Source organism: Dama dama, chromosome 7 (genome assembly GCF_033118175.1).
Source record: "Dama dama isolate Ldn47 chromosome 7, ASM3311817v1, whole genome shotgun sequence".
Classification (NCBI taxonomy): Eukaryota; Metazoa; Chordata; class Mammalia; order Artiodactyla; family Cervidae; genus Dama; species Dama dama.
This window is the reverse complement of record NC_083687.1, coordinates 11,707,265-11,729,119: the sequence shown is the minus strand read 5'-3', so window position 1 is coordinate 11,729,119 and position 21,855 is coordinate 11,707,265. Positions and strand designations below refer to the sequence as shown.

The window sequence follows — 21,855 nt, the reverse complement described above, 5'->3', positions numbered from 1 at the left end:
CGTTCAAACGAGCTCCGGCTTCCTCTAGTAGACACTGTCGGTGGAGGAACGGGGCGGGGGTGGGGTGGGGGCAGTGCTGGGAAGAGTCCCCAAGGTGACAAAGAGGATGGCCATGGTTTCCCTGTTCTCCCTGACGGCCATGGGAAGAAAACACGAACTGAAGTAAAACTGAAGTTTAAAACTGTTCTCTGTTCCTAGAGACAAAAAGTAGGATACAGACTACCATGACCTGAGGGAGGGGGTTTTGGAGGAGAGGAGTAGTTACTGTTTAGTGCGTATAGAGTTTTTGTTGGGGATGTTGAAAGTTTGGGGAGGTAATGGTGAAGGTTACACAACATTGTGGATGTTGTGGATTATTTGATGCCACTGAATTGTACACATAACAAATGGTTAAAATAATAAATATTATGCTATGTATTTCACCACACACACAAAAACCCCCATGACAATAACTTAAAAAAAAAAAAGCAAAACCTTGTTTTCTGCAGTTCTTTTGAAACTGACTTCAAATAGACTGGCCTTCAAATCTGCAGCTGGATTCTTTGTCAGGAGATCATTATACTTTGCTTTAGGCTGGCGGTTCTAAAGAATTATGGATGACGGGAATGATTGAAACTGATTTATTTCTCAAGTGTTTGAGATTCCTTCATCCCGGTCCAATAACGTCTATTCAGGAAGAGCTTGTCTTTAGCAAAGTCAGGAAAATAAGAGAAAATGCACAGGCCACCATCTAAAGATGGCCTGGTTTAAGAAAATCTCTTATGTGAAATCTCAGATTTGGAGAACAAGTTGGTGGCTGATGATTTGCTTTACAAAAGACTGATTCACTTAACAAAAGAGTTTTCCTCAAAGGTTCCTTTAAGGAGAGAGCCCCCTGGTGCATTTAATGATATTATTAGATTTAAAAAAAAAAATCATCCCGACCGTTCAAGGACATTGCACTGTAAATATGTGAATGCATTGTATTGTGTTGTAAGAGTGGAAATAAAGAAGTCAGGACTCTTTGACAAATGGACCGTTTTTTGGCCCAAAGTAACACAAGGAGGAAGCAAGATGAGTGTTCTTGGCCTAAACTCCTGGCAGCTTTCTGGGAAGGCTTTGGGAGTTTGTGATTTATTTCAGACCAGCTAAGCCTGAGGCCCGCGATGTGTCCATTTTGAGAACTTAGGGTCCACGTTCTAACTCTGCTCACGCTGACCCCCATCACCTGCCCTAATCACAAAGGCCCTCAGACGTGAGCTCAACCCTGTCCTGCGATGGCAGAAAAATATATCTGTTGCCAGAAAGTGGATTCTCTCCGGTGACGAAGAATGATCCTTATTTATGTCTGCATAGGTACATTCTGGGGCCCATAAAGGTTTAATTGTCCCTCTAACTAGTTTTTAAAAAAACCCACAAAGAGGCTGCCAGCTTTCCCCAGAGTTTAAAACCAACTGAATGCGGTTCTGTGGAAACTGCTTTAAGTGTGGAACTCGCGCCGTGTCCTGGGGCACAAGGCACGATTGTTTGGGGGAGTCGAGAGATGCAGCTCTTAGGAGGACTTTGAAAGTCAGTTTTTGTGGCTTTGGGCTGCTGCTGACCCTGGCTTACTCTAGCGAGAGAGAGAAGAAGCCTGCCTCTGGAAGTTACTCCCAAGGTGCCAGTGCCCCCTGCTGCCACCTCCCAGTTCAGGGGGACACCCCCCACCCCAACACAGGACCCTAAATATCCTCCCTCTTCTCTCTGATGTTGCCTTTGCTGGTTTAAAAGAGTCACAGGACCCTAAAGACAGAGGAGACACAGAAAAAGGGGAAACATGTCTGTAAGACAAAAAGAGAAAGATGGGCACCGTTAACGAACCCATTGGGCCCGGGGAGACACTCTGCCTGACCCCCCGGGCACCGCTGCCTCCCCTGTTTGTGGCTGTGTGTTCATCTGACAATTACTGGCGGGATACCGACTATGTGAGTGAAGTGCATACTGTTCCTGCTCTCAGAGAACTCAAAGTCCCCCGGTGGAGTTAGACAATCTGTCAGGGTTCATCATGTGCAACTGTGTAAGGACAAACTGCAGTGACTGCTTTGCAGAAAAAGGAATAGGTGTTGACAGAAGCTAACAGAGTTTGACATATATACATGTCTGTTTGCAGACATATATACACATATATATTGACATATATACAAATGTCTCTTTGCAAGACAATTATTAAGTTAACCTTAAAAATGCATTCCAGTATACAGTAGATGCAGACAAATGCTGTTTGATTCCACTTATTCCAAGATACTTAGAATAGTCAAATTCATAGAGGCAGAAGGTCCATACATAGATGCCAGGGGCTAGGGGGTGGGGAGGGGGAATGGGGACTTAGTATTTAATGGTGACAGAGTTCCAGTTTAGGAAGGTGAGAAACACGGGTGATGGATGATGGTGAGGGTTGCACGACAGTGCAAACATGCTTAGTACCTCTGTACTATACACATCAGTTCAGTTCAGTTCAGTTGCTCAGTCGTGTCCGACTCTTTGTGACCCCATGAATCGCAGCACGCCAGGCCTCCCTGTCCATCAGCAACTCCCGGAGTTTACTCAAACTCATGTCCATCAAGTTGGTGATGCCATCCAGCCATCTCATCCTCTGTTGTCCCCTTCTCCTCCTGCCCCCAATCCCTCCCAGCATCAGGGTCTTTTCAAATGAGTCAGCTCTTCACATCAGGTGGCCAAAGTATTGGAGTTTCAGCTTCAACATCAGTCCTTCCAATGAACACCCAGGACTGATCTTTAGGATCTCCTTGCAGTCCAAGGGACTCTCAAGAGTCTTCTCCAACACCACAGTTCAAAAGCTTCAATTCTTCGGCGCTCAGCTTTCTTCACATAAATATGGTTAAATATGTTTTCTATTATGTGACTTTTACCACATTAAAAAAAAAAAGAAGAAACTAACGGAGGGCCATGGGGGGTTCTCTGACGGAGTTATGCCTTGTGAGCTAGACCTGAGGAATGAGAGGGAGTGGACAGGGTGAACAGAGGAAGGGGTGGTGTGTGCAAGGAGCCTGGTGCAGGGAGGAGCAGGACTGGAGAAGGAGGTCCCCAGCATGGCTGCTTTGTCTTCTCTTGGAACCCCTTCCCTGAAAAGATCTGTGATGAGTTCCCATCCATCACACTGCCATGTGAGCTTCTAAGGGCCTCGTCCAGACTCGCCCCAGATCACCTCGACCCGTCTCACACTCCTCCTGTTCTGCGAAGAAAACACATTTGTCAAGAGACTAAAGCAAATAGTTTTGACGTGCGGTTCTGTACCATAAGGGAGGCTATAATGAAGTCGATCCCAGTTTACATGACTCCAAATGGTTCCATTTAAACGTCCCACCCTGTATTTACGTGTCCCTACCACTTTAGTTGACTGTTTATCTTCTACTATACTCCACGCTACTTGCAGTCTGGGCCTCTAGTTAACATCATCCCTTACTATTTCCATTCCATGGCCTATCATTTACATTTTTCTTTAGGAAATGTAAATATTTATTTACCATATTAGCTTTTACTCTTACTTAGCTCTATATATTATGGAATAAACAGACTGTGATATGGGTTCTAGTCCTAAATTTTCTGTAAACTGGTGGTGACCTTAGACAAGTCATTTAACCTCGCTGAGCCTAAGATGCTTCTTTGTAAAATGAGGCGTGTTTTGTTTTTGTTATTTTGTTTTAGCTAGCAAATCCAATATTCAGGATTCCTCTTAAATTCTGTGATCCTCTACTTCTTACGGACATCCTTCTCTATACCACCCCTCTTTCAGAATGTCTTTGTGGTAGGATCAACTTTCTGTATAATTTGCTCTTCTGGGCAAATTATACCCAGCGTGCCCAGGATCATATTTAATGAATGAGGATAGGTCATACTCTTGGGCTTGTGTTAAAGCACAATATGTGGGGAAGTGGTTGAGAAGTAGGAAGACTCTAGCTGCTGGCCTGAAGTTCCCTTAGGCTACTTCTCAAGTTGGGGTATCTGCAACCATATGGGTACAAAGGTGTGCCAGTAAGTATAGGAAGCCCTTCCTCTTTAAACAAGAATTCTACTCAAAGATTTGCTAAGAGCAAATAGAGCAAATAGTGTTAAAACAAACATATGACATCTTAGTTTAAAACAGCACCTCTGGGGTGGACAGCTTTGGGCACACTGCAACGTGAGAGGAAACAGGGCTTTTACTTCTGTCCTTGGGTTGGTGAGAAATACTTGCCTTATGGGTCTTTTGAAATATGTGCACTTTAATAGGGTAAAGGTGTTGAGTTACTCGGGAGGGGTACTCCCACCAAAGGACGGACATATATGGAAAATCCATTTTCACCCATTATGAGAGTTTAAAGAGGGGTCCTGAGGTTGAGGGGGAGCCAGGCTGAACAAGAAACCCATTTCTAAAGACCAAATTGGTTACACAATCTTGCTTAGGGTTCTGGCTCATGGCTGGGTTTGAACTGATCCCAACATCTGGAAGCTCTCTCACCCTTTTTCTGACCTCCAGTAACAAATCTTCTATGTACTCCATTCTGGGACCTACCATGCCACTACATATTAGTTGTATTTTCTTGTTTATACAACTTCTCAGCCAGAGTCAGGTGGCATGAATTATTAAAAAATATATGATCAAGAATCAAGACCTTGCTTGCTGGGTGACTTTGGGAAACGCCCTGAAATCTCTCTGATTCGCAGTTTGCTCATCTATTAAATGGTCCAATATAACAGCTGCCTTGCCTACTGAACAGATAAAATTATGTGCAGAGCATATGGATTTACAATGTAAAACCATTTTGTAGATCATTAAACAAAAATCAGTTATTATTAACTAAGACCCCAAAGGGAAGGAGAACTTATCTCTCACATCATCTTTCTATTCTCCTCAACTTCTAACTTTTGCCTAGTTGGTTCTGATAACTATTCAAGATAAGATCATGAAATGCTGTCCCCACACTGACCCTGAGAAAACTGCAATTCGGTCATTCTCTCCTGCCTCCATCCTTTCCTTCTCTTCTGGCGGGTCTCCTCCCCCATCCATGTGCTCCCCCACTGCTGTTTCCTCCTACTGCCCCTTCCTGATAGCTTGGGTAAGAAGAGGCTACTTAAAAGGGGCTGTGTGATATATGTAAATGAACTGCTCGAGTACAGTAATTTCAGGCATCACTAGGGAGAGTTTCATGGCAATACCGTTTTTGTGGGAAAACAAACTGGTGTCATCCTGAAAATTTTCTCTGAGAAATAAAAATGCACAAACGTTATTCTGGGGGAAAAAAAAAAAAAGAAATCAACAACCTAATCTACGTATCTCCCTGTAATAGTGAAGAATATTTTCATTGAACTTGGCTGAAATCATGCAACTTCCTCCCACTTCTCCAGGCTTTGGGGAGTAGGCCAGCCTGCTTCACAGTTGACATCCCTGAGGGAAATACCAGGAAAAGGTGATAAAGAGGAAGGGGTAGGTTTAGTATGTACTGGTTTGAGATACCCTGGCTAAACAGTAACTTTGCCAGGCCATTCCCCTCCTTTCTGCCTGGGCCTCAGAGTGAAGTGGATTTTCTTAAGCAGAAATGTTCTTGGATCTCTTCATAATTTTCCCCTTCAAAATGTAGGAGTTGTGCAAGAAAAATCCACATTCCACACTAACAAGGCAAGGGTTATAATGAGAACTCGGTTTCTTACAAGCAATACTTTCATCTTTTGTTTTATTTATTTATTTTCAAAGTAAGCTTTTGTGGTAAGAAATCAAGTCAGAGTAATAAAGAACGATGGGAGCATGTGGAGTGGAAAATTTCCTTTTCATCCCGTCCCCCAAAGTATAGGGAACTGGAGAAGAGGGGGAGGGGTCACCTCAGGTCCTCACATCACTTCAGGGGCAGCGGGAACCCAGAAAAGCCAGCGATGTGCTCCCTGGAGCTCAGGGATCCCACCCCAGGACCCACACGAGCCCCAGGACACCGCCCTCCAAGTCCCCACGCCTTCTCTGACCAGCACCCGGCAGGGTTCTCAGCTCCCACACCTGGAGAATGGGAGAAAGGCGCTCCTCTCGCAAGGGGCCCAGGGCTAAGGAAACCACCTGCCTGGCTGTGGACCGGTGTTTCTCAAGCTTTCTCAACGGGCTGAAGAAACAACGGTGCGCCTTCCCTTCCTCAGTCGTTCCGGGTGCTTTTTTTCGCGGAGGGCGGGAAATGCCCAGCAGGGAGGGACCAAGCCTCGAGCCCTCGAGGGCAGAGGGCGGCGGCACGTGCCCTGCCCCGTTGCCCCGGAGACGGGCGGGGGTTTGTGCTCAAAGCCCGGCCTGTGCCACCCTGACGCGGGCGCGGGGGGTGAGCCCGGGCTTGGCCCTCCTGCCTGCACGCCGCCTCTCGGCCCTGCATGCCGCCGGCCCCCGCCGCCCCTCCGCGGTGGTACGGCCCGCGCTTAGCGGAGGGCCTCCGCCCCGCCGACACCCGAGTGGCCGAGTGGCCGCGGGCCTGGGGGAGAGGTGAGGGCCCAGGAGTTGTCCGAGCCCTGGCAGGGGAGCCCGGGGCCAGGGCTTCGGGCGGGGAAGGCCGCCCGCTCTGGCCGCACTGTCCCGCTTGTGGAGGCAGCGCTCACTTCTCGGGTTCCCCTTCCTCCGGGCCCTTCTGCCCGCATCCCTCCCTGAAGCTGCCTGCCCAGCTCCCTCAGTGGGGTCCGCGACGGGCCGGGCCCCAGACTCCTCCACCCCCGCGGCAGTTGGAATGCCCTCTTCCCCGCCGCCCACAGCGCCCCCGTTTACTTCTCCACCTAGATTCCATCAGCAGGATGACGGACGTGGAGGAAAACGTGCCCAGGAAGGACCCTGGCGACGCGGAGAGCAGACCCTGTAAGCCCAAAAGCTCAGGACAGACCCGGGAAGACAAGGGCAGCCTCAAGGACCCCGCTTCCCGTAGGTCCAGCCCCCCGGCCTCGGCGTGTGCTCAGTGAGGGTCGGGTGGGAAGCGCCACACTGCTCTCGCACCCTCTTTCCTTACCTCCTCCAACCCCAGCCTCTTCCTTTCAGGCCAGAGGCACCCTATTGAACCGAACGAAGATCTGCAGAGAGTTTTGGGTCCTGGAGAAAAGACGTGACCCAGGAGCGATTTCTTGAATCTGACGAGATTGAGGCTCAGTTCAGAGCCCTGTTTGTGTTCTGTTATTTTGATTTCGTAGGAGGAACATGGCAGACACCTGGGGTAGAGTTTAAAGACCCGAAATGATCCTAGAGGGGGCGTGTGTTCTCTTTGTGCTTGCTGGACTGCATTAGCAATGCTGCTCTGGCCTCACCCTTTTAGAGGGCATGAGGAGATGAGGGTGACAGAGGATAAGACTGTTGGATAGCATCACCGACTCAATGGACATGAGTCTGCGCAAACTCCAGGAGATAGTGAAGGACGGGGAAGCCTGGTGTCCATGGGGTCGCAAAGAATCTGACTCCACACTGAACGGCAACAATAGTGCAGTGTTCTTTCATGTTGCCGTTGGGGCACAAAGTCTCTTCCACTCTTTAGGTCTGATCTCACTGGGATGCATCCAGCATTTCTTTTATAATAATCACCAGATAATTTAGTCCTCAATCGGAAGGCCTGCCCACGTACCTTAACCACCTGAATTAAATTCTTCAAATTCAGTCCCATTTGTTTCTCTTGTAGCCACAAGGGGTCGCTGCTGGTTAAGGAAAAGCAGCAAATTGGGTGCTTTGGAATCCTCCCTTGGCGTAGGTACCTTTCAATAGATAAGAACATGATGTGGGGTGGCAAGTCACTTTTTTGGTAGAAACAGTTTAGGCTATTTAAGTTCTTGAGGTTATTTAAATGAACCCATAGACAAGACAGCTCTAACCTGAATAACCAAATTCCTCTTTTTAAAAAAATTTGAAATTTTATATATTAGGGTGACTTGGTTAAGTCACTTACCGAGTTATTTTGAAAATGTTTTTGTCCTTGGGATCTGGATTTAAAAAATCCGTTTAGTTACTTTTTATGTCTAATTTCTCTTTGAGCCCTCCCCGTTCCTGAATTTTGCAGCTGTAACAGTTGCATAGTGCTATGGTACTTTGGACAACAGACCAGTGTTGTAGAAGCAGGTTCTGAACTCTGATTTGTTGAAGCTGGGAAGTGTTTCTGTGTGTTTTCCTCAGTGCTTCAATAAACTGCTACAAGCAGCTCAATCTCCCTCTGAAGATTTTCTTAGTTCTGATTTTGTGTTTGGTGAATTAGCAGCAAGTCTGTTTGCATATTTGACTGTATTTTGCCATTTTGCCTGAAACTAAAGACTTTAAACAGGCTGATGAAATAAAGGAACCTTCCTGTCACCCAAGGTTAAATTCATCTTTATGTTTGCCTAAACAAAAATGCCATCTGTGGCTTTTTGATAAATTTTCAGTCAACTTTTATCCTTAACTTTTTATTTTGAAATATTTCAATTCTGTTGGAAAAAAAACAATGAATGCCCACATTGTTAATATTCTGCCATATTTTTTTTTCTGTTCTTATACATAGGTATTTTTTTCTTGAAGTTATAGGGTCATGACTTTAAGTACTTCGTGTATCTTCTAAGAACAGAGGCATTCTTCTATGAAACCTTTTTTCTGAGATAATTTTACTTTTACTTTTTACATTTTTAAACCTTTTTACTTATAGAAAACAAACATATACAGAGACTGGAATAATGAACCCCCATTTAGTCACTGCCCAATTTCAACAGTTATCAACTAATGGTTGATCTTAGTGTTTTTATATCCCCTCTACATCTTGGAGCCAAATACTTTTCTGTGAACAAATTATGAAGCTTTATTGAAAGATTGTGAGAAGATGATTTATTGTGTATGATTCTTTTATATACCAAGTAATTATAACTGCCATGTATGCCTATTATATGGGAATGCTATCAACTAGGTCTGTAGTAAGAACAGTGGTTCCCAAATGCTAGTGCTGGTTTGTCACAAAATTCCTAGCAAGATTTAGTGGAATGAAATAAAGATACTGTAATGAGTTTTTCCTAAAGCTAAAGTTGATTCATTTTAAGGACTAGTCTTTATTCTGACCCTTCCTGCTTTTTTGAAGGCTACTAAACTATTTTTCTTTTATGAAATAATGGTTTTAGTGGTGGCAGAGTGGTTTCTTTTCTTTTTTTGCTGTTTTCATACTGTCCATACTTGACAAAACAAAAAGTTGGCAAGTTTTTGTCCCTTGCTCAAAATCATTTTGGAAATTTACTAGTCTGTGAAATCCTAAATTCTAGAAACTACTTTAGAAGACCAAGTAAAATTGATACCATTCAGTACTTCTGTGTGGAGAATTTAACATCGATCAAAGACAGGAGGAGGAGAGTGTAGTCATAATACCCTTAGATAAATGTTTATTTTTGCAAATTACTTCTTTGCTGCTTTATTATTTTACTTTGTAAGAGTTTCTTTTTAGTCTTTAAATTTTTGGGGGTATGCCACCCAGAAGTCATCTTCATTGCCATGTGCGGGCTCTTAGTTGCAGCATGTGGGATCTATCCCTGACCAGGGATGGAACCTGGGCCCCCTACTTTGGCAGCAGGAAGTCAGCCACTGGACCACCAGGGAAATCCCAAGAGAAAGGTTTTTAATCAGTTCCATTTTCTGTTTTGTTTTTTAATAAAATAGTTTCTTTGTCCTCCCTTATCCCCACACTGGGCTACTAAGAGGCTCTGTCACACAGCCTTGAGTTCAGAAAACATAATTGAATGGTTGAAGGAGTGTGTGTTAGGTCACTGGGATGAATCTCAATTTGGAGCCTACTCACAGTGAATCTCTGAATAAAATAGCAGTTCAGACTTGTCTGAGTTCACTGGTGTCCACCTTACTTTCTTTTTTTTTTCAGTTGGGATATAATTAACATAGAACATGAGTTTCAGGTGTACATATATGTTCTTTCTGTCACAGGCCTGAGAGATACAGTTAATGATGTTTCCAAGCTGAGCATCGAGATTGGGATGAATCGTGATTTCCACATGGAAGAGAAGGTTTTGCCTCCTGGCAGGTACAGGTTCTTCTGATTTTCCCATTTTATTCATCCTGCTATGGGTATTTAGCACAAATGCCTTACTGACTAGACTGGAAGCATTTTTGTTTAAGAATACAATCAGTGTTTGAATCTAAGCCATAAGAGGTCTCAACAACTTGAACAGAAGAGTAATAAATTATAATTATTAGTACCAGAGGGTCATGAAGCAAATGTTATTTAACCAGTGACTAAACCCAAGCAGTTATTGAGATGTTCACTTTGCGTGCATGCTAAGTCGAGCTTTAGTTGTATCTGACTCCTTGTGACCCCGTGGACTGTAGTCCATCAGGCTCCTCTGTCCATGGGATTCTCCAGGCAAGAATACTGGAGGGGACTTTTGAAGTGAAGTTGCTTGGTCGTGTGCGACTCTTTGTGATCCTGTGAACTGTAGCCTACCAGGCTCCTCCATCCGTGGAATTTTCTAGCAAGAGTACTGGAGTGGGTTGCCATTTCCTTCTCCAGGGGCTCTTCCCGACCCGGGATCGAACCCAGGTCTCCCGCATTACAGGGGACACTTTACCCTCTGAGCCACCAGGGGACTTTAGGACCTCAATAGTAAGAGTTGAGGTGCATTTCAGATCTTCTCTAACAGAGGTGGAGGAATTAGCCTGTAGTAGCTGTCTATTGCTGCATGATAAATTACCCCAAAACTTAGCAGCTAAAACAGTGTTCTCTCCCAGTTTCTGCGGGTCGGGGATCTGGGCGTGGCTTCCCTGACACAGCCTCTGTCAGGCTGTTGAGGTTAGCCTGAACTGCCCTCAGCTCCTTGCCTCCTGGGCTCCTCCACGGAGCGGCTCACAACATGGCAGCTGCCTTCCCTCACCCAGCATGAGAAAGCAGGTAGGTGGGTGAGAGACGCTGCCCGCGACCTAACCTCAGCAGAGATGTCCATGGCCCCTGCTACATTTTATTTGCTAAAAAGGAACCCTCAAATCCAGGCGATACTTGAGGGTACAGGATTACACCAGAGTGTGAATCCTGGGGATCTAGATCTTTGGAGTCTTTTAATGGATATTGGTTGCCTACCACCTGACTCCTACTACTCTTATGTGGTCACAGATTTAAACAGGCACAGATAAAAAGGTTAATTTTTATAATCGTGGTGTTTTCAACTGTCCCTTCACCCTCACCCTGCTTCATAAATCGGCTTAATTTGTGAATGAGGATCAGAATACTGTTGATAAACAATGCTCCCCCATCCCCATCAAGCCTTATTTTTCATTCTTAGTTATATTGACATTGCAATAAATAAGAACCATTTTAAGTATTAATATGACTTGCTAGTTTATTGGCAGTTCAGTGGGTAAATTCAGTGTCGGATTTTTACATTTTAAAACAGTTCTGATTTCCCACCAGTGGACAGATACACAATGGCAGCTTGTGATTATTCAGTTTCCTTAAATGCTTTTGTTATTTGTCAGCTTCAGGAGATGTTCTATGCCCCAAGTTGCTGCCCTGGTTTTCACGCTCTGATCTGCTCTCACCAACAGATGGCCACGCCAAGCACAGCTTCTCTGGGAACAGGTTTTCACCAAAGCCCAGATCCTCTCGCATCTCGCTCACTGCTTAGATATGTTTGTTGCTGTCAGGAGAGGAGAAAAAAAATGAGTAGAGGAAATGAAAGAGGGAGAAATGAAGCAGGGAAATAGTACTGTTCAGAGCTGGGGTCTCAAGTAAGGCAGTACAAAATTTACATCAGGAAAAAGGTTGAAATCAAGGGTTTCTTTTTTTTTTTTTCATTTTCCACCATTTATTCTTGGTATCAAAACTAGTTCAACTCTTCTTACAAAACTAAAGCAAAATACTGGACACATATATCACGTTTTTCTTCCTGTGGCTTTAGCCCATCCCACCAAAAGAGACCAAAAAAAAAAAAAAAAAAACCCCAGAGCTCAACAATAAAACCAACTCTACCTGACCACATTCACAAAAAATGACACCAGAATACACTGCAAAACAGAAAGAGGTGTCATCTGCTCTGTGTCTGAAGGTTTCTCCATCGTGTCTTATGCTAGATGAGCAACTGTCATTGAATATGCTGTGTGTCAGATCCAAACATACCTTCAATATATGTCAGATCTCAGGAAAGTTTGTGAACATAGCAGAAACTGAAGCTCTCCCTGCAGTATTTAAGTACTGTCAAAGCAGCAACTCTTTCAAATCATAAGTTCACTTCTTTTCAACCTAGTCCGTCCTTATTTTATTTGGGCTGTGTTCTTTTAAGCAACTGACTAGATTTCTCTTCAACAGAATATTTGTGACTCACTTATCTCTCCCATAAAAATTTCAGGGAAGAAGTGTGCTTTACATGCAAAAGAGTATTCTAAAGAAACTCCTCCGAGCTTTAAAACCTACCTAAATGCACAGGCTTCATACAAATGCATTTTTATTAGGCCCCTAGGAAGAGGTCTCCACAATGAATAGCACCCCCAAAAAAGAAAAAGCTCAAAATAAAGGCTCTGGCAAACTATTAGAGGAAGCACAGAATCACTTTGAAATGGCCAGTGGCAATAGATGCAATGCATAAACCTGAATAAGTGAAGTTTGAAGTCACTCCTTATTGGCAGTTGACTTGACTTTGGTCTAATAGGATGATGTTACCTCAGTTCAGTTCAGTTGCTCAGTCGTGTCCGACTCTTTGCGACCCCGTGTACTGCAGCACACCAGGTTACCCTGTCTATCACCAACTCCTGGAGTATACTCAAACTCATGTCCATTGAGTTGGTGATGCCATCCAACCATCTCATCTGTTGTCTCCTTCTCCCATCTTCAATCTTTCCCAGCATCAGGGTCTTTTCTAATGAGTCAGTTCTTTGCATCAGGTGGCCACAGTATTGGAGTTTCAGCTTCAGCATCAGTCCTTCCAATGAATATTCAGGACTGATTTCCTTTAGGATGGACTGGTTGGATCTCCTTGCTGTGCAAGGGACTCTCAAGTGTCACCTCCAACACTACAGTTCAAAAGTATCAATTCTTTCTTTATAGTCATATAAAGGCACTCAGCTTTCTTTATAGTCCAACTCTCATATCCATACATGGCTATTAGAAAAACCATAGCTTTGACTAGATGGACATTTGTTGGCCAAGTAATGTCTCTGCTTTTTAATATGCTGTCTAGGTTGGTCATAACTTTTCTTTCAAGGAGCAAGCATCTTTTCATTTCATGGCTGCAGTCACCATCTGCAGTGATTTTGGAGCCCCCCAAAATAAAGTCTGTCACTGTTTCCACCATTTCCCCATCTATTTGCATGAGGTGACTGGACCAGATGCCATGACCTTAGTTTTCTGAATGTTGAGTTTTAAGCCAACTTTTTTACTGTCTTCTTTCACTTTCATCAAGAAGCTCTTCAGTTCTTCTTCACTCTCTGCCATAAGGGTGGCGTCATCTGCATATCTGAGGTTGTTGATATTTCTCCCAGCAGTCTTGATTCCAGCTTGTGCTTCATCCAGTGTAGCGTTTCTCATGAGGTACTCTGCATGTAAGTTACATGAGCAGGGTGACAATATACAGCCTTGATGTACTCCTTTCCCGATTTGGAACCAGTCTGTTGTTTCATGTCCAGTTCTAACTGTTGCTTCTTGACCGACACACAGATTTCTCAAGAGGCAGGTAAGGTGGTCTGGTATTCCCATCTCTAAGAATTTTCCACAGTTTGTTGTGATCCACACAGTCAAAGCCTTTGGCGTAGTCAATAAAGCAAAAGTAGAATGTTACCTACAGTTGTATTAATTGGGAAATCCCTTATTTGGGCCATTCATTCACCAGGCATTTGTTGCGTCCTTATCACGTGACAGGAAAAATTGCTGACTTCTGGAGATAGAGGTAACTGCAGCTGTGAACAAATAAGGCACTGTCTTTGCTGTCAAGACGCTTTTGTAGGAGACACCGTTGAATTACAGAAAGTGACTGCTAAGTTCACTTAAAGCTGTGTATAGAGTTTAATTAAAGTTCTCAGCTGCCTAAGAAACAGAAGGTTTGCCTATGATGACTTGAATCTTAGAGGTGGTCTGGGTGGGAAGGAATGCTCCTGGCAGAGGACACGGGTTGGAGGCGCAGTGGTGTGAACTGAATAAGTGTCTTGGTATAGTTGAGCATGAAGTGTTATGAAGTAGGAGGAGAGAAGTTAGGGAGGCAGAGCTGTATCAGGAGGGTCATCTGAGCTGTTTGTGCTGCTGATGCTGAGAAGCCCCTGATGGACTCTGAGCATGACCTCATAATCAGGATTGAATCTTAGAAAAGTAATTGAATTTAGAATTAATTTGTGGGGAACAGATTGAAAGGGGGAAAGAATGAAGGCAGAGGAACCAGTTAATGGCCCTTTGTTGTAGTCTAGGTAAGAGATGATGGTAGGAGCAGATGATTTCAGAGACATTTCAAAAACAATTTATGGAACTTGGAAGATGGATTGGATGAATGGGATGAGGAGAAAAGTTTTAAGACCAATTTCAGTGCACAATCGACTGTTAGATTATAGTTGGTTACCGTTGCTGATTGAGATTGCAGTGTTGGGAGAGGAATTTTGATTTTTGTTTTATTCATCTTTGTATTGTTTCTTGTTTTACAAGGAGCATGCATTACTAAGAGGGGATGTTTTATTCCAGAAGACCAATCACTATTGTCAGTGACTAGGTGCAGCCTCAGAATTTTCTTTTTTTTTTTTTTTTCAGAATTTTCAAATGGTTCTTTTTCTTCTTATTAGCCTAAGTGTATTGGTCAGAGAAGTCATTTAAATAAGCATTCAGAGGAAAGTGAATTCCTTTAAAAAAGTAATAGACAATTTTTTTAGCATAGTTTATTTTATGGATAATAGTTCTCACATTCCCTCCTTTCTCCTACATATAGTTTCCTCTATTTACATCTTGTATTAATGTGGTTTATTTGTTACAATTTATGATCCAGTATTAATACATTATTATTAATGTATTAATAATTCAAGTTAATGTATTATTAATTCAAGTTTATAGGGGTATTCACTTTTTGTGACGTATATTCTATGGGTTTTGGAAAATGTATTTATTCATCATTTCTGTATTCACCATTTCCATATCATACAGAGTAATTTCACTGCCCTAAAATTCCCTATGTTCTATCTATTCATCCTTCCCTCTCTCCCCCTGAAACCTTTGGCAACCAGTGGTCTTTTTACAATCTCTGTAGGTTTTCTGAATTTCTTACAGTTGGAATCATACAGTATGTAGCCTTTTCACATTGTATTCTTTCAACTAGCAATATACATTTAAGGGACTTCCCTAGTGGTCCAGTTGTTAAGGCTGTGTGCTCCCAGCGCGGGGGACATGGGTTTGATCCCTGATTGGGGAAATAAGATCCTACACGGTATGGCCAAAAAAAAAAAAAAAAATTCAAGTTTCTTCCATGTCTTTTGAGGGCTTGATAGTGCATTTCTTTTTAGTGTTGAATAATATTCTGTTGGCTTCCTTGGTGGCTCAGTGGAAAGAATCCTCCTGCCTATGCAGGAGATGCGGGTTTGATCCCCGGGTTGGGAAAATCCCCTGGAGAAGGAAATGGCAACCCACTCCAGTATTCTTGCCTGGGAAATCCCATAGACAGAGGAGCATGGTAGGCTACAGTCCACAGGGCCACAAGAGAGTCAGACTCTACTTAGCAACTAAATAAAAACAAATGCTCCATTGTCTGGATATGCCACAGTTTATTTATCCATCACGTACAAAATGACATCTTGGTTGCTTCCAAGCTTTGGCAAAAACATAAAGCTACTATAAATGTCCATGTTTAGATTTTTGTGTGGATATAAGGTTTCAACTTCTTTGAGTAAGTCCTAGGGAGCACGGTTGTTGGACTGTATGGAAAGAGTGTGTTTAGTTGTGTAAGAAACTGTGGAACCATCCTCCAGAGTGACAGTCTCCCACTTTGCGTTCCTACGAGCAGTGTATGAGAGTTCCTGTTGCTCCCTGTCCTCATCAGCATCTGGTGTTGTCAGTGTTTTGTATTTTGGCCATTCTAATAGGTGTGTAGTGGTATCTCACTGTTACTTTAATTTACAATTCCCTAATGGTGACTTCAGCCATGAAATTAGAAGATGATTACTTCTTGGCAGGAAAGCAATGACAAACCTAGACAGTGTATTAAAAAGCAAAGACATCATTTGCCTACAAACGTTTGTATAGTCAAGGTTTTCATCTTTCCAGTAGTCATGTACAGATGTGAGAGTTGGACCATAAAGAAGGCAGAGCACTGAAGAATTGATGCATTTGAAGTGAGGGACTGGAGAAGACTCTTGAGAGTCCCTTGGACAGTAAGGAGATCAAACCAGTCAATCCTAAAGGAAATCACCCTTGAATATTCATTGGAAGGACTGATGCTGAAGCTGAAGCTCCAGTACTTTGGCCACCTGATGTGAAGAGCCAACTCACTAGGAAAGACCCTGATGCTGGGGAAAATTGAAGGCAGAATGAGAAGAAGGTGACAGGAGATGAGATGATAGAATGGTATCACTGATTCAATGGACATGAACTTGGGCAAGCTCTGAGAGATGGTGAGGGACAGGGAGGCCTGGCGTGCTGCAGTCCATGGGGTCTCAATCGGACACAACTTGGCGACTGAACAACAGCAATGAGATATGAGGTTGAGCATGTGCTTATTTGCCATCTCTATTTATACTTTGGTGAGGTGTCTGTTCAGACCGCTTCCTGTTTTAAAATTGGATTGTTCAATAATGACCTACATGGGAATAGAATTTTTAAAAAGAGTGAGTATAACTGACTCACTTTGTTGTATAGAAGAAACTAACACAATATTATAAATCAACTATACTTCAGTAGATTAATTTGAAAAAAATAGAATTGGGGTTATTTTCTTATGCTTGAATTTTATAAGTTCTTTGTATGTTTTGGATACTAGTTCTTTATCAGATACGTGCTTTGCAAAGATTGGAGCTTGTCTTTTCCTTCTCTTAATAGTGACTTTCACAGAGCAATTTTTAATTTTAATGAAGTCCAATTTACCAGTTTTTTTTCTTTCATGGATCTTGCTTTTGGTGGTATATCTAAAAGGTCATTGCCAAACCCAAGGTCACACAGATTTCTTCTGTTCTAGAAGTTTTAGAGTTTGTTTCTTACATTGAGGTCTATGCTCTATTTGTGGAAGGTGTTGATTCAAAGTCTGTGTCTAGGTTCATTTTTCTTCCCTGTGTATGTCCAGTTGTTCTAGCACCATTTGTTGAAAAGATTATCCTTTTTAATTGAATTGCCTTTGCTGCTGCTTTTTTTTGGAAGGGGAAAAAAGAGTGATATTCTGGCTTCCATGACTGGTTGCCTGGTAGTGCCATTGAGATTAGGAATACAGGAGGAACAGGTTTGGACGGGAAAGATAGTGAATTCAGTTTTAGATGTGCTGATCTGGAAGTATCTATAGATAGATGTTGTCAAAGAAGGAAAATCCTTTTTTAGATTTAAGTCTATAAGAAAATGAAAGATCACTTAGTTGTTTGCTGTATGTGTACGTAAAGGGAAACTAATTACATCTTTTCTACGCTAAATGCAGAATCAGTGTTAACGTTCAGCCTGAACTCTGTTCAGGGTTCTTCCTACTGCAGAGAGTGGCTGCACCAGACCGTGAGGAGCCCTTCTGAGAGGTTGTGCTGGTGCCCTTGACAGCCAACTCTAAAACCCCAGCTTGTTCAGCTCTGCTGCCCTCCATACTTAGTTCCTGGCCTTCCCTTGTCTGTATAATTTTTTTTTAATCAAATATTGTTTGTGGCTTAATAGACGATGACCTTATGGCAGTTTTTGAGTAGAAAAAATAATTTGTTCATTTAACCCTCTTACAGTCTGGAAGGCAGGATCAAGGAGACCATGCACAATGCCTTTTGGGATCATCTGAAAGAGCAACTATCAGCTACTCCGCCAGACTTCAGCTGTGTTCTTGAACTTCTAAAGGAAATTAAAGAGGTGAGTGACAAACCTTACCTTTGCAGATATAAAGTTTCTGGACAGCCCCTGCTCACTGGAATGTCAGTGGCCAGCAAATCCCAACTGAACATGGTCCATGAATCAGTCAGAGTCTATGATCAATAGACAGAAATCACTCAGTAATTTCAACAAATAAGTTTTAATATAAAAATTATTATAATAGAGAATTGGAGAAATGAAGTCTTTGGGCTAGTAAGAAGCAGAGAAAACTCTGCTGGAATGTAAGATAAGAGGAGAGTCCTGTCTCAGCCCTAGGGTAGGGGGAACACCCAAGGACTCAGTCACTCATCTGAGGGCACGGCTGTGCCAGGGAGCTCTCTGGCCTGGGTGTGCTGCTGACCACCGTGCATATGGCAGAAGCTGGCTGCCAGAGTGGTCGCCTGTCCCCCAGGAGCCCAGCCCTGGAGAAGCAGCCACTTGGTCTGCAGGAGTCCAGGACTGGAGAAGCTTCTCAGCTGCAGGAGCCAGCTGCGTGCAGAGCCACGTGGACGACAGGAGCCTGCCACGAGAGCTTGCAGAACCAGGAAAACTAATTAATGGTACCCTCTGACATATACCCCAGTGTTCACAGAAGCACTGTTTACAGTAGCCAAAACATGTAAACAGCCTAAATGTCTGTCAGCAGAGGAATGGGTAAAGAAGACAGGGAGTACATATACATAGTGGACTATTATTCAGCCATAAAAAAGAATGAAATAATGCTATTTGCCACAACATAGGGGGACCTAGAGATTATCATACTAAGCAAAGTAAGTCAGAAAGACAAATGTGATATCACTTATATGTGGAATCTAAAATATGCTACCAATGAATTTATTCACCAAACAGATTCAGACATAGAAAACAAACTTATGATTACTAAAGGAGAAAGGGGAAGGGGATAAATTAGGAGTTTGGGATTAGCAGATACAAACTTCTGTGTATAAAATAGATAACAAGGTCCTACTGTATTGCATATGAACTATATTCAATATCCTGTTATAAATCACGTGTATGCTTGTGTGCTAAGTCACTTCAGTCGTGTCCAACTCTTTGTGACCCCATGGACTGCAGCCAGCCAGGCTCCTCTGTCCATGGGATTTCCCAGGCAAGAATCCTGGAGTGGGATGCCGTGCCTTCCCCCAGGGGATCTTCCTGACCCAGGGATCGAACCCATGTGTCTTACATCTCTTGCATTGGCAGGCAGGTTCTTTACCACTAGCACCATCTGGGAAGCCCAACATAAGGGAGAAGAATATGAAAAAGAATTTTATTATACATTTATCTGTAATCTGAATCACTTTGCTGTACAATGAGAATTAACACAACATTGTAACACAACATTGTAAATCCAGGAAAAAAGTGCAATCTACAGATGAAACAAAATTGTTCCATCTGGTAAAGGAAAAATATTTAAAGGACTTCATTTTCTCAGAGCAGAGAAGGGAAGGGTGGATTTGGAGAGGATTTGAGTGGCAATAAATTGATAAATGTCGCCTTCCATTCCTTTGGTTACTCAGCTTCCATATATACCCTTCTACTCACTTTCAAATTCCAGAAAACAATTCTGTTTTTACCTAATAAGGCATCGCTAACCAGGGAGTTCCCTGGTGGTCCAGTGGTTAGGACTTCTTATTTTCACTGCCACGGGCCCAGGTTCAATTTCTGGTTGGGTAACTAAGATCCCACAAGTTGCAAGGCATGGCCAAAAAAAAAAAAAAAAAAAAAAAAAAGACAAAAGACATAGCTGTGTCTCTTACAAGTTCTTATCCTTTTCCCCAAATGAAGAAACTCACAGTCCCAATGGTTGTTGTATCTATTGCTGTCTGTATAATATTCCTCATCTTCAGTCACTGTCCCATTGAATATTCTGTTCAGTTCAGTCGCTCAGTCATGTCCAACTATTTGCGACTCCATGGATGCCAGGCCTCCCTGTCCAACACCAACTCCCAGAGCTTGCTCATATTCATGTCCATTGAGTCGGTGATGCCATCCAACCATCTCATCCTCTGTCGTCCCTTTCTCCTGCTTTCAATCTTTCCCAGCATCAGGGTCTTTTCAAAAGAGTCAGTTTTTCACATCAGGTGGCCACAGTATTGGAGTTTCAGCTTCAGTATCAGTCCTTCTTGCCCCCAGTGTGTAGCAGCAACCCAGCTTCCTCTTGGCAGTCAGGGCCAGTTATTCTAGTCCAGAGAGGGGCTCCTTTTTTACCTTGTTGGCTCAGTGGTGGTGGTGGTGTTCAGTTGCTAAGTCGTGTCCAACTCTTTGTGACCCCATGGACTGTAGCACACCAGGCTCCTCTGTCCTTCACTATCTCCTGGAATTTGCTCAAATTCATGTCCATTGAGTGGGTGATGCCATCCAACCATCTCATCCTCTGCCACTCCTTCTCCTTTCGTCTTCAGTCTTTCCCAGCATCAGAGTCTTTTCCAGTGAGTCAGCTCTACCCATCAGGTGGCCAAAGTACTGGAGTTTCAGCTTCAGCACCAGTCCTTCCAATGAATATTCTGGATTGATTTCCTTTAGGATGGACTGGTTTGATCTCCTTGCAGTCCAAGGGACTCTCAAGAGTCTTCTCCAACACCACAGTTCACAAGCATCAATTCTTCAGCACTCAGCCTTCTTTATAGTCCAACTCTCACATCCACACACAGCTACTGGAAAAACCATAGCTTTGACTAGATGGACCTTTGTCAGCAAAGTGATGTCTCTGCTTTCTAATACACTGTCTAGGGTGCTGTCTCACCTTCTAATTCAGTGGAACCAATGCAAGCATTCCTCCCAAATCAGCAGGGCCCGAAGTTGGCAGGATGGGAAACAAAAGTTCTGCAAGTAGGTTTTTAGATATAATAGTGAGAGCAACCAGTCCTACTTCCACCCCCTGATTCTGGGACCATGTCTTCTCATCTTAGGGAACAGCACTGCATAATAGTTTTGATTCAAAGCATATATTACATCTTGCAAGACAGAACATCTTCAGTTCAGGATGTTACCTCTCAATTAATGCTATAACTGAGTCTTCAATAAGCCATTCCACTCTTCAGTTAAGATCAGTCAACTTTCCATGAGGGGGCATGTGGGTATGAACCCATTGCTGTGCTTTCTTGGCTATTAAAGGGGTTCCTTGATCAGATGCAGTGCTGTGGGGCTTGCCAGAACCCAGACGGTGGGCAAGGCCTGCTGTGAGATTCTGTGAGTACATGGGTGTTGGTGCTTAACAGAGGTAGAGAAGACAGCTTTACATTCAGAATGTGTTTGTTCCATTGAGGGTGAGTCTTTGCCCCCTCAATGAAGGAAGAGGTCCAGAAAGGTCCTAAACAAATTGTCTGCTACCAGGTGGCTGGCTGATCCTCCCTGGGGGAGCAGTGCCACATTACAGACTTAGTTGTTTCTGTTTTGGGAGATTTTTTTTACTATGGTAAACATAAAATTTTTGCCATTTTAATAATGTTAAGGGTTACAATTCAGTGGCATTTACAGTGTTATGCAACCATCACCATCATCCATTTCCAAAATGTTTTCATCTTCGCAAACAAAATTAAACAGTAACTCCTCGTATACCTCTGCCCTCAGTGCCTGGTAGCTTCTGTTTTATCTTTGGTCTCTGTGAATTTGACTGCTGTTAAGTACCTCACATAAGTGGAATCATACAACATTTGTCTTTATGCATGTGGCAAATTTTACTTAGCATAATGTTTTCAAGGTTGAGCCTCATTATAGCATGGATCAGAGCTTCATTTCTTTTTGTGGCTGAAAATACTCCATTGTGTGGATAATACTACATTTTGTTTATCCATGCATCTGTTGTTGGACATTTGTGTTGTTTTCACATTTTTGCTATTGTGAATAGTGCTGCTGGGGGAACATTTGTGTACAAGTCTTTGTTTGAACATCTCTTTTCCAGTCT

The 21,855-nt window shown here is 43.1% G+C and overlaps 1 protein-coding gene across 1 annotated transcript in view; it reads left to right on the top strand.

The window, feature by feature from the left end:
- TCP11 (t-complex 11) overlaps positions 1–21,855 on the top strand; it is a 161,836-nt gene that overhangs the window by 116,728 nt on the left and 23,253 nt on the right. The window contains exons 10-12 of the mRNA XM_061146510.1: positions 6,758–6,895; positions 9,899–9,995; positions 17,828–17,948. Of these exons, the coding sequence (XP_061002493.1) occupies positions 6,758–6,895; positions 9,899–9,995; positions 17,828–17,948 (356 nt within the window). The remainder of the gene's footprint in view (positions 1–6,757; positions 6,896–9,898; positions 9,996–17,827; positions 17,949–21,855) is intronic.